The sequence below is a fragment of the Pistacia vera genome, unplaced genomic scaffold, assembly GCF_008641045.1.
Source record: "Pistacia vera cultivar Batoury unplaced genomic scaffold, PisVer_v2 Contig78, whole genome shotgun sequence".
Lineage (NCBI taxonomy): Eukaryota > Viridiplantae > Streptophyta > Magnoliopsida > Sapindales > Anacardiaceae > Pistacia > Pistacia vera.
This window is the reverse complement of record NW_022196645.1, coordinates 2,459,590-2,472,494: the sequence shown is the minus strand read 5'-3', so window position 1 is coordinate 2,472,494 and position 12,905 is coordinate 2,459,590. Positions and strand designations below refer to the sequence as shown.

At 39.9% G+C, this 12,905-nt stretch overlaps 1 protein-coding gene across 1 annotated transcript; it reads left to right on the top strand.

Moving 5' to 3' along the window:
- The first annotated feature begins 281 nt into the window (after positions 1–281).
- Positions 282–9,285, top strand: LOC116116657 (plasma membrane ATPase 4-like). The gene is made up of 23 exons (XM_031402708.1): positions 282–531; positions 1,191–1,547; positions 1,652–2,641; positions 2,734–2,878; positions 2,966–3,369; positions 3,451–3,483; positions 3,575–3,656; positions 3,753–3,913; positions 4,020–4,193; positions 4,278–4,460; positions 4,560–4,741; positions 4,854–4,944; positions 5,393–5,526; positions 5,745–6,726; positions 6,819–6,963; positions 7,051–7,454; positions 7,536–7,568; positions 7,660–7,741; positions 7,838–7,998; positions 8,105–8,278; positions 8,363–8,545; positions 8,645–8,826; positions 8,939–9,285. The coding sequence occupies exons 1-23, from the start codon at positions 475–477 to the stop codon at positions 9,033–9,035; spliced, it is 5,436 nt and encodes a 1,811-aa protein (XP_031258568.1). The 5' UTR covers positions 282–474; the 3' UTR covers positions 9,036–9,285.
- Positions 9,286–12,905: the final 3,620 nt, after the last annotated feature.

Genomic DNA, 12,905 nt, shown 5'->3' with positions numbered 1-12,905 from the left:
TTCAGAATTTGATTTGTGTTGGGTACAGATTCTAAGAAACAAACAAAAATAAGTTTTGCCTACATAGGCAAGACTAAAGAAGTAGCATGCAGCTTCTTGACAGGACGCCATGAGATGAGGAAGGTTAAATCCTCAAGAAATCATTGATTATTATCATGGCCACCATCATCATCATCATCATTAATCAACACAACTAATTTACATAAACATTACACTTACAGGCCAGGTCCCACTCGGTGAGAGATTAAACTACCTGGTCAGAAAAATTTGCCTAACTCATTCTGTATATAAACACCATTGCTATGAACCTAAATGCTACCTCCACATCTCTCACCTTTGCTTTTGCCTTTGCCTTTTTGTGATTTAGAAACTCTCCTTCATTCAATGTCATCCACTCTTTCTATTTCGTTCCATTGAAATATTCACTTTACTCGTCGTTGTTATTTGTTGTTCAGGTGCTTTCAGTTTTAAGAAATGGGTGACAAGTCAGCTATCACTCTTGACGGGATCAAGAACGAGACTGTTGATTTGGTATGAACTTCCATCTTTTTGCTTCAACTCTGTGTTTTTATTTTCTTGTATTAGTCACATAGTCGAGTAAAAATGTTACCTTTGTTTCAAAGAGACGATATCCACTAAAAGTTTGCTTCTTTCCCTTTCTTTATTTACTTTTTCAATGTTTCTTCAACTTTTTCTCACCATCCAAACATACCCATCTCAGTTTTGACTCTCACATTAAATCTTACCAGGTGAACTGTTTATAGGCACGAGTCACAAGTCAACCGTTTCACGAGTTATTTAATTTATGTCCGTATTTTTTAAAAATTTAGAACAAATTATTAACTTATAAAAATATATATATTTTTTAGTGTTAACTAACGATAATAATCTATATTCTGGATTAGGAATATTCATAATATTAGTATCGCACAATAAGGAACAGACATTTATCATCTGAATAGAAATATTTTTTATTCTCTTCTGGGTATACAAAAAATCTTGAAATGAAATTATAGAAATTAATTTATTTTTTTATTCGGCTACCAACATAAAATTATGATAAGTAACGTGTTGAAGAGAAGAGTAAATGAATTTGACAGTTTAAAGGAGAAATAATTATCATAAAAATTGTAGTATCACAAAAATGACATAAATGAATGTGGGTTTCCTGATAATTAATTGGTTTGCAGGAGAAAATTCCGATCGACGAAGTGTTTGAACAGTTGAAATGTACCCGGGAAGGTTTATCCTCCGAGGAGGGGAACAACAGAATTCAAATATTTGGCCCCAACAAACTAGAAGAAAAAAAGGAAAGCAAAATTCTCAAATTTTTGGGGTTCATGTGGAATCCGCTCTCATGGGTTATGGAATCCGCTGCTATAATGGCCATTGCGTTAGCTAATGGCAGCGGCCAGCCCCCGGATTGGCAAGACTTTGTTGGTATTGTTGGCTTGCTGGTCATCAACTCCACAATTAGTTTCATAGAAGAAAACAATGCTGGTAATGCTGCTGCCGCTCTCATGGCTGGTCTCGCCCCTAAAACTAAGGTTTGAAAGTTAACTATTTTGCTGCAGTAACTATTTTTTATGTGCGTAGAGTTTGTTACTGATTTTTTTTTTTTTTTTTTTTTTCTTTGTTAAATGGCATTCAGGTTCTTAGAGATGGAAAATGGAGTGAACAAGAGGCTGCGGTTCTGGTTCCAGGAGATATTATCAGCATTAAATTGGGAGATATCATCCCTGCTGATGCGCGTCTTCTTGAGGGTGATCCGTTGAAGGTGGATCAATCTGCACTCACTGGAGAATCACTTCCTGTGACCAAGAATCCTGGGGATGAAATTTTCTCTGGTTCAACCTGCAAACAAGGTGAAATCGAGGCTGTGGTTATTGCAACCGGTGTTCACACCTTTTTCGGAAAGGCTGCACATCTTGTGGACAGTACCAACCAAGTTGGTCACTTTCAGAAGGTGCTTACTGCCATTGGAAACTTCTGTATTTGTTCGATTGCGATTGGGATGGTGGTTGAGATCATCGTCATGTATCCAATTCAACACCGCAAGTATAGAAATGGAATTGACAATCTATTGGTACTCTTGATTGGGGGCATTCCAATTGCTATGCCTACAGTTTTGTCTGTGACAATGGCTATTGGTTCTCACAAGCTGGCTCAGCAAGGCGCCATCACCAAGCGTATGACTGCCATCGAAGAAATGGCCGGTATGGATGTGCTATGTAGTGACAAGACAGGGACACTGACTCTCAACAAGCTCAGTGTTGACAGAAACTTGGTTGAGGTGTTCGCAAAGGGCGTGGAAAAAGATCATGTGCTCCTGCTTGCAGCCAGGGCTTCTAGAATTGAAAATCAAGATGCCATTGATTGTGCCATTGTTGGAATGCTTGCTGATCCGAAGGAGGCTCGGGCCAATGTTAGAGAGGTGCATTTCTTTCCATTCAATCCTGTGGACAAGAGGACTGCTCTGACATATATTGACTCTGATGGCAACTGGCATAGAGCAAGCAAAGGTGCCCCTGAGCAGATCTTGAACCTTTGCAATGCCAGAGAAGATGTTAGAAAGAAAGCGCATGCTATTATTGATAAGTTTGCTGAACGTGGGCTTCGGTCATTAGCTGTAGCAAGACAGGTGTCAATTTAGCAACATATGTCAGTCATTACTTCATTAATTTGCGCCTTTGAAAATGGGAACTGCTCAACACCTTGTCTTCTTGGTTGCAGGAAGTGCCAGAGAAAAGGAAAGAAAGTCCTGGAGCACCATGGCAATTCGTCGGTTTGCTGCCACTCTTTGATCCTCCAAGGCATGATAGTGGTGAAACCATCCGCCAGGCTCTTAATCTCGGCGTGAATGTCAAGATGATTACTGGTAAGACGTTATTCTTTTATACATCCTGCGAAATCTGTTATTAACTTCTTTCTATCGATGTTCACTCGATTTGTTGACGATGTTCAGGTGATCAACTTGCAATTGCTAAGGAGACTGGCCGAAGACTTGGGATGGGAACAAACATGTACCCTTCGGCTTCTTTACTTGGCCAAGAAAAGGATTCAAACATAGCCGCCCTTCCTGTTGAAGAGTTGATTGAGACTGCTGATGGGTTCGCTGGCGTGTTTCCAGAGCACAAATATGAAATTGTGAGGAAGTTGCAGGAGATGAAGCACATTTGTGGAATGACTGGAGATGGTGTCAATGACGCTCCTGCGCTGAAGAAGGCCGATATTGGTATTGCTGTTGCTGATGCTACTGATGCTGCAAGAGGGGCTTCTGATATCGTACTCACAGAGCCCGGATTGAGTGTTATTGTCCATGCTGTGCTGACTAGCAGAGCGATTTTCCAGAGGATGAAGAATTACACAGTCAGATTCTCTCTTCTTTTCTTCTAAATTATGTTCATGAGTCTTCGCTTATTTGGTTTCCTTCTTTTGTTATTTTTGCAGATCTATGCAGTCTCAATCACAATTCGTATTGTGGTAAGTACATGGTGGTGGTTTAGTTATACAGACTTCGTCAAATAAAAAAACAAGGCATATTGATTTTTCAATTTTTTCTCTTATTCTGCAGTTTGGTTTCCTGTTTATTGCTTTGATATGGAAGTTTGACTTTTCTCCATTCATGGTTTTGATTATTGCCATTCTAAATGATGGTAAGTCTTAAATATCTTTACATTCTTTCTGTTATTTTATGCTCTTCCAAAGCATGATCTTTCGAGTTTCGAGACCCTGATTTTTACATCCTTTAGGCACAATTATGACAATCTCAAAGGATAGGGTGAAGCCATCTCCTATGCCAGATAGCTGGAGACTCAAGGAGATTTTTGCTACCGGAATTTGTTTCGGAAGTTATTTGGCATTGATGACTGTTATATTCTTCTGGGCTATGCATGATACTCATTTCTTCCCGGTAAGAGAGACGATGTTTCGATTTGATATCACATTCTTTCAATCAAATATTCCAAACTGACTTTTCAATTTGATTCAATTGATAACTTCTTTCCTCTCAAATGCAGGACACATTTGGGGTGAGAGATATAAGTGGTGACGATAATCAAATGATGGCTGCATTGTATCTACAAGTGAGTATTGTGAGCCAGGCTTTAATTTTTGTGACTCGCTCGCGCAGCTGGTCCTATGCTGAACGCCCTGGACTTCTACTGATGTGTGCTTTTGTGATTGCGCAATTGGTAAGAATTTCTACCTTATATATACTTTTTTTAGAACACATCTTCCGGTTCCCCAAATGCCTAATCACTTTGATCTGTTTTCAGGTAGCAACTCTGATAGCTGTATATGCGGATTGGGGTTTTGCTAGAATTAAAGGTTTTGGTTGGGGATGGGCTGGCGTCGTCTGGATTTATAGTGTTATCTTCTATATCCCACTTGACTTTATGAAGTTTGCCATCCGTTACCTATTGGCCGGGAAGGCCTGGAGCAACTTGCTCGAGAACAAGGTATTTTTTTCGGATTTTTGTCTTGGACATTGGTAATTTTCAAAACCAGAAATGTTTCTATAGTTTAATGACCATTGTTACATGTTTTCCAAGTAACAGACTGCCTTCACTACCAAGAAAGATTATGGAAAGGGAGAAAGGGAAGCTCAATGGGCTATTGCTCAAAGAACCCTCCATGGACTTCACCCACCAGAACCCACTAATCTCTTCCCTGAAAAGGGTAACTACAGAGAGCTGTCTGAGATTGCAGAGCAGGCTAAAAGACGCGCTGAAGTTGCAAGGTACAACACCAATGAAATTAATGTTCCTATGAACCAATCCTTTCTAGATAAGTTTATTCTTTTCAAAGCAAATCATGAGAGAATCAACAACGTTTTCGCTTTGTGTTTGTAGGCTTCGGGAGCTGCACACGCTCAAGGGTCACGTGGAGTCAGTTGTGAAGCTGAAGGGGCTGGACATCGAAACGATTCAGCAGCATTACACGGTGTGAGAAGAAAGCTTTCTTGAGAGTTATAAAAGGGATTTGTTCAAAGACAAACCCTGTTTAAGAGAAAGTCTATGTAAGTAGTAATTAAAAAGTATGAAGATAAGGAGAGCTTTTTATGTGTTATAATTCTCCTGGTCTATTTGCTTTTCCTTTCTATGTATTTCAATGTCATAAGAAAGGACTATTTGCTGCGATAAAAGAGGCAATGTAATGCCCACGTGTTATATATATAAGTTCTCTAGCATCAATATAATTTTCCTTTTCTTTATTCTTTTCTCCTGTTTTACTGTTCATTTTGGTTTCATAGACTCTTGAAATTTGATAACTTAAAACTCTCATGAGGGTAAGGAATTAATAGCCATTGTAAATTGGAGCATGATTCCATTTGGATTTAAGAAAAACGTGGTTTGAATATAACCATTTGAAAATTGGTGGATGGAGTTAGGCCAGCAACCACGTGGAACAGGCTCTCGTAGCGGACAGGACGATTTGGGGAGGGTTGCTACCTATGAGCAAGCGAAGTCACCTAGCTAGGAAAATGGGTCGCCATGTGCATCGGCTTCGAAACCGTAGTGAAAGGTTAGGATCCTAATCTATTAATTATGAGATTGATTGATGATTATTAACCTTTAGGCTCGTTCCCAAGCTAATTTTAAATATAGATTCTACCCAGTGGGTTTTTAACGAAATCTATCTTGAGAGAATTGTTATGACAATTAACTAAGCATTGCAGATTAGCATAAGCAATAAGAGTTCTGCTAACATACACTATGACAATAAAGAATGCATGATTTTAGAGATGGAAAATGGAGTGAACAAGAGGCTGCGGTTCTGGTTCCAGGAGATATTATCAGCATTAAATTGGGAGATATCATCCCTGCTGATGCGCGTCTTCTTGAGGGTGATCCGTTGAAGGTGGATCAATCTGCACTCACTGGAGAATCACTTCCTGTGACCAAGAATCCTGGGGATGAAATTTTCTCTGGTTCAACATGCAAACAAGGTGAAATCGAGGCTGTGGTTATTGCAACCGGTGTTCACACCTTTTTCGGAAAGGCTGCACATCTTGTGGACAGTACCAACCAAGTTGGTCACTTTCAGAAGGTGCTTACTGCCATTGGAAACTTCTGTATTTGTTCGATTGCGATTGGGATGGTGGTTGAGATCATCGTCATGTATCCAATTCAACACCGCAAGTATAGAAATGGAATTGACAATCTATTGGTACTCTTGATTGGGGGCATTCCAATTGCTATGCCTACAGTTTTGTCTGTGACAATGGCTATTGGTTCTCACAAGCTGGCTCAGCAAGGCGCCATCACCAAGCGTATGACTGCCATCGAAGAAATGGCCGGTATGGATGTGCTATGTAGTGACAAGACAGGGACACTGACTCTCAACAAGCTCAGTGTTGACAGAAACTTGGTTGAGGTGTTCGCAAAGGGCGTGGAAAAAGATCATGTGCTCCTGCTTGCAGCCAGGGCTTCTAGAATTGAAAATCAAGATGCCATTGATTGTGCCATTGTTGGAATGCTTGCTGATCCGAAGGAGGCTCGGGCCAATGTTAGAGAGGTGCATTTCTTTCCATTCAATCCTGTGGACAAGAGGACTGCTCTGACATATATTGACTCTGATGGCAACTGGCATAGAGCAAGCAAAGGTGCCCCTGAGCAGATCTTGAACCTTTGCAATGCCAGAGAAGATGTTAGAAAGAAAGCGCATGCTATTATTGATAAGTTTGCTGAACGTGGGCTTCGGTCATTAGCTGTAGCAAGACAGGTGTCAATTTAGCAACATATGTCAGTCATTACTTCATTAATTTGCGCCTTTGAAAATGGGAACTGCTCAACACCTTGTCTTCTTGGTTGCAGGAAGTGCCAGAGAAAAGGAAAGAAAGTCCTGGAGCACCATGGCAATTCGTCGGTTTGCTGCCACTCTTTGATCCTCCAAGGCATGATAGTGGTGAAACCATCCGCCAGGCTCTTAATCTCGGCGTGAATGTCAAGATGATTACTGGTAAGACGTTATTCTTTTATACATCCTGCGAAATCTGTTATTAACTTCTTTCTATCGATGTTCACTCGATTTGTTGACGATGTTCAGGTGATCAACTTGCAATTGCTAAGGAGACTGGCCGAAGACTTGGGATGGGAACAAACATGTACCCTTCGGCTTCTTTACTTGGCCAAGAAAAGGATTCAAACATAGCCGCCCTTCCTGTTGAAGAGTTGATTGAGACTGCTGATGGGTTCGCTGGCGTGTTTCCAGAGCACAAATATGAAATTGTGAGGAAGTTGCAGGAGATGAAGCACATTTGTGGAATGACTGGAGATGGTGTCAATGACGCTCCTGCGCTGAAGAAGGCCGATATTGGTATTGCTGTTGCTGATGCTACTGATGCTGCAAGAGGGGCTTCTGATATCGTACTCACAGAGCCCGGATTGAGTGTTATTGTCCATGCTGTGCTGACTAGCAGAGCGATTTTCCAGAGGATGAAGAATTACACAGTCAGATTCTCTCTTCTTTTCTTCTAAATTATGTTCATGAGTCTTCGCTTATTTGGTTTCCTTCTTTTGTTATTTTTGCAGATCTATGCAGTCTCAATCACAATTCGTATTGTGGTAAGTACATGGTGGTGGTTTAGTTATACAGACTTCGTCAAATAAAAAAACAAGGCATATTGATTTTTCAATTTTTTCTCTTATTCTGCAGTTTGGTTTCCTGTTTATTGCTTTGATATGGAAGTTTGACTTTTCTCCATTCATGGTTTTGATTATTGCCATTCTAAATGATGGTAAGTCTTAAATATCTTTACATTCTTTCTGTTATTTTATGCTCTTCCAAAGCATGATCTTTCGAGTTTCGAGACCCTGATTTTTACATCCTTTAGGCACAATTATGACAATCTCAAAGGATAGGGTGAAGCCATCTCCTATGCCAGATAGCTGGAGACTCAAGGAGATTTTTGCTACCGGAATTTGTTTCGGAAGTTATTTGGCATTGATGACTGTTATATTCTTCTGGGCTATGCATGATACTCATTTCTTCCCGGTAAGAGAGACGATGTTTCGATTTGATATCACATTCTTTCAATGAAATATTCAAAACTGACTTTTCAATTTGATTCAACTGGCAACTTCTTTCCTCACAAATGCAGGACACATTTGGGGTGAGAGATATAAGTGGTGACGATAATCAAATGATGGCTGCATTGTATCTACAAGTGAGTATTGTGAGCCAGGCTTTAATTTTTGTGACTCGCTCGCGCAGCTGGTCCTATGCTGAACGCCCTGGACTTCTACTGATGTGTGCTTTTGTGATTGCGCAATTGGTAAGAATTTCTACCTTATATATACTTTTTTTAGAACACATCTTCCGGTTCCCCAAATGCCTAATCACTTTGATCTGTTTTCAGGTAGCAACTCTGATAGCTGTATATGCGGATTGGGGTTTTGCTAGAATTAAAGGTTTTGGTTGGGGATGGGCTGGCGTCGTCTGGATTTATAGTGTTATCTTCTATATACCACTTGACTTTATGAAGTTTGCCATCCGTTACCTCTTGGCCGGGAAGGCCTGGAGCAACTTGCTCGAGAACAAGGTATTTTTTTCGGATTTTTGTCTTGGACATTGGTAATTTTCAAAACCAGAAATGTTTCTATAGTTTAATGACCATTGTTACTTGTTTTCCAAGTAACAGACTGCCTTCACTACCAAGAAAGATTATGGAAAGGGAGAAAGGGAAGCTCAATGGGCTATTGCTCAAAGAACCCTCCATGGACTTCACCCACCAGAACCCACTAATCTCTTCCCTGAAAAGGGTAACTACAGAGAGCTGTCTGAGATTGCAGAGCAGGCTAAAAGACGCGCTGAAGTTGCAAGGTACAACACCAATGAAATTAATGTTCCTATGAACCAATCCTTTCTAGATAAGTTTATTCTTTTCAAAGCAAATCATGAGAGAATCAACAACGTTTTCGCTTTGTGTTTGTAGGCTTCGGGAGCTGCACACGCTCAAGGGTCACGTGGAGTCAGTTGTGAAGCTGAAGGGGCTGGACATCGAAACGATTCAGCAGCATTACACGGTGTGAGAAGAAAGCTTTCTTGAGAGTTATAAAAGGGATTTGTTCAAAGACAAACCCTGTTTAAGAGAAAGTCTATGTAAGTAGTAATTAAAAAGTATGAAGATAAGGAGAGCTTTTTATGTGTTATAATTCTCCTGGTCTATTTGCTTTTCCTTTCTATGTATTTCAATGTCATAAGAAAGGACTATTTGCTGCGATAAAAGAGGCAATGTAATGCCCACGTGTTATATATATAAGTTCTCTAGCATCAATATAATTTTCCTTTTCTTTATTCTTTTCTCCTGTTTTACTGTTCATTTTGGTTTCATAGACTCTTGAAATTTGATAACTTAAAACTCTCATGAGGGTAAGGAATTAATAGCCATTGTAAATTGGAGCATGATTCCATTTGGATTTAAGAAAAACGTGGTTTGAATATAACCATTTGAAAATTGGTGGATGGAGTTAGGCCAGCAACCACGTGGAACAGGCTCTCGTAGCGGACAGGACGATTTGGGGAGGGTTGCTACCTATGAGCAAGCGAAGTCACCTAGCTAGGAAAATGGGTCGCCATGTGCATCGGCTTCGAAACCGTAGTGAAAGGTTAGGATCCTAATCTATTAATTATGAGATTGATTGATGATTATTAACCTTTAGGCTCGTTCCCAAGCTAATTTTAAATATAGATTCTACCCAGTGGGTTTTTAACGAAATCTATCTTGAGAGAATTGTTATGACAATTAACTAAGCATTGCAGATTAGCATAAGCAATAAGAGTTCTGCTAACATACACTATGACAATAAAGAATGCATGATTAAGTTGAGCATAAACAAATTAGCATAAACATCGGCGTTGCTCAAAACATTGATACAATCTAACATTCTACATTATGACAAAGCAATGCCAATTGAGCTGAGCAACTGAGGTAAGCTTGATAGTATGACACTTAACAAAGCAATGCCAATTGAGCTGAGCAACTAAGCTAAGCTAATCAAGCTTAGCATAAGCATAATGATCTGCTGTGTTATAATCACTCACAGAAAGAATCAACCAAATAACAACAGATCAAGAACAAGAATCACAATAAACACACATAAGAACAACCAGATTTACCGTGGTTCACTTGCTCTATATTTGAGCAAGCTACGTCCATGTTGAACTCGGGAATCACACGAGCTCGCTGCACTAAATCACTGTCAAGATTACAGATTACACACAGCAACACAAATCCCTCAAAACCCCTTTTTCAACCCGTAACTCACCTTAGAGATTACACCCTTCGAATCCCTATATACAGCGTATACAATACACCCAGAATGACCTGACCTAGCCACTCAATCAACAAGTTACAAGATTCACTCAACCCAAATTGAAAACACTAAAGACTCAAAATGATGTTTAACGAAGAAGAGAGAGATTTGCAAAAATGGATGAATGCGTAAACTGCCAAATAACTTTGCTTTTATATGGTTGACATTAGGGTTAAATTCCAGCCGTTAGATCTTCTTTTCATCAACGCTCAGGATTGTTTCTTCAGTTTGAATCAAAACAACGTCGTTCCATTTAAGTGCAAATACGACAGCGTTTCAAGCCATCGTCCAACAATCTCCACCTTGATGGGTTGAAAAACAGCCCCTGTGCTAGTGAAGCTTGCCTTTAGTGAGTCCTTCATAGTTCTCTTGTTACTGTTGCTTACTGAATGGACAGTAGGTTCAAGCAATGCTTGAACTTAGCAATTGTAACAATCTTCGTACCCATGTCTGCTGTATTGTGCTCAGTAGGAACCTTATTGAGTGATATCTCCTCCCTAGTGATCAGATCTCTCATAAAGTGATAGCGAACATCTATGTGTTTGGTTTGCTTATAGTACACTGGATTCTTACTCAGATTTATTGCACTTTGACTGTCTGAAAAAATGGTTGGCCTCAGTTCAGACAGGTTTGCTTCACTCAGGATCCCTTTGAGCTACATTGCCTTTTTAAATACATCAGCTACAGCCACATATTCAGCCTCGGTTGTTGATAGTGCAACTATAGGCTGTAATTAGGACTTCCAGCTGATGCAGTTGCCCCCCAAGGTAAAGTAATATGCAGTGGTTGACTTCCTATTATCCTTGTCACCTGCAAAATCAAAGTCTACAAAACCATCCAACTCAAGTGAGGCAGATCTTTTACAGTATTCTAGTCCCACATTTAAAGATCCACTAACATATTTGAGTACCCATTTCAGGGCTGTCCAATGTTCCATACTAGGATTGGATATGAATCTACTCAGCAATGATATCACAAATGATAGGTTAGGCCTAGTGCTAATCATAGCATACATCAAGGATCCAATCACATTAGCATGGGGTATGGTCTCCATTCTAATCAACTCAGCATCAATATTAGGGCATTAAGCCTTGCTTAATGTGAAGTGGTTTGCTAAAGGCATTGAGACAGTTTTGGACCCTAACATTCCAAATTTTTCTACTAACTTATGCAGATATGAACACTGGTGAATTTTCAGTTTGCATTTACTTCTGTTTCTATCAATTTGCATGCCTAAAATCTTCCTAGCATCCCCTAGGTCTTTCATTTCAAATTCAACATTCAGTTTATTCTTTAACTCACATATCAGAGGCTTTGATTTGCTTATTAGTAACATATCATCTACATACAGCAGTAAGTAAATATGTATTTCATCTAAAACAGCAAAGTAGAAGCAACTGTCGTACTTACTCCTAGTGAATCTTATACTTTCTATAAAGTTGTCAAACCTCTTATACCATTGCCTAGGGGATTGCTTTAAACCATATAAGGATTTCAACAGTAGGCAGACATGATTAGGGGCCCTTTTATCTATGAAACCTAAGGGTTGGCTCATGTAGATCTCTTCCTCAAGATCTCCATGTAGAAATGTAGTTGTGACATCTAATTGTTCAAGCGGTGAGCTACTATGGACAACATAAGCCTTATGGTTTTGTACTTAACTACTGGGGAAAATACTTCATTGAAGTCTATTCCCTCTCTTTGGGTGAAACCCTTGGCTACAAGTCTAGCCTTATACCTGAGGGGATCCTTATCAGTGATACCTTCCTTTAGTTTGAAAAACCACTTGCATTGTACAAGTTTCTGATCCTTAGGCTTTGGTACAAGCTTCCAAGTTCTATTCACATCCAAGAATTTCATTTCAGCTTCCATTGCAGCCTTCCATTAGTCCCTTTCTTTTGTCTGCATGGCTTCCTCATAAGTTTCTGGTTCTCTTCTTTGTACTTCAACACCTGCAAGGAGGGCAATGCATATTAGATCAGCATAGGAATATCTCATGGGTGCCCTTACCTGTCTTCTGGTTCTGTCTCTTGCAAGCTAGTAGTCTTGCAAGTGTTCAGGTTGAATCTTAGTGTCATCTGCTGTTTTTATCTCATCCTCATGTTTTGGATCAGTTTGTCCAGTTTCTCCTCCATATTCAGTAACAGCTTCAGTTTCTTGGCTGGTTTGAGTTTGGACAGGAAGCTCCACCTCAATTGGTGTAACTTCAGGTTGGGTGAAGGGATCATCTGTACTTGACATGGGGTCAGTTTTGGTTCTAGTTTCCTTACAAGGAAATACTCCCTCATTGAATATCACATCTCTGCTCACAATGATTCTAACCCCTGGAGTATCTCTATCCCAGAGTCTATAACCTTTGGTCCCTTCTTGATACCCCAAGAATATGCACTTGGTTGACCTTGGTTCCAATTTTCCTTCTGTGGTGTATGCATAAGCTGCACACCCAAAAACTCTCAAGTGGCTTAAAGCTGGGACTCTACCAGTCCACATTTCCTCAGGGCTTTTTAAGTTTATTGCATTAGCTGGGCTTCTATTTACCAGGTATGCAACTGTTGTAAGAGCTTCTCCCCAAAAGGAGGTGGGGAG

Coding starts and splice junctions, on each gene's coding strand:
- LOC116116657 (XM_031402708.1), top strand. CDS start 475: ATGGGTGACAAGTCAGCTATCACTCTTGACGGGATCAAGAACGAGACT. Junction 2,642..2,733: donor CATTAGCTGTAGCAAGACAG/GTGTCAATTTAG, acceptor TCTTGGTTGCAG/GAAGTGCCAGAGAAAAGGAA. Junction 3,657..3,752: donor TATTGCCATTCTAAATGATG/GTAAGTCTTAAA, acceptor TACATCCTTTAG/GCACAATTATGACAATCTCA.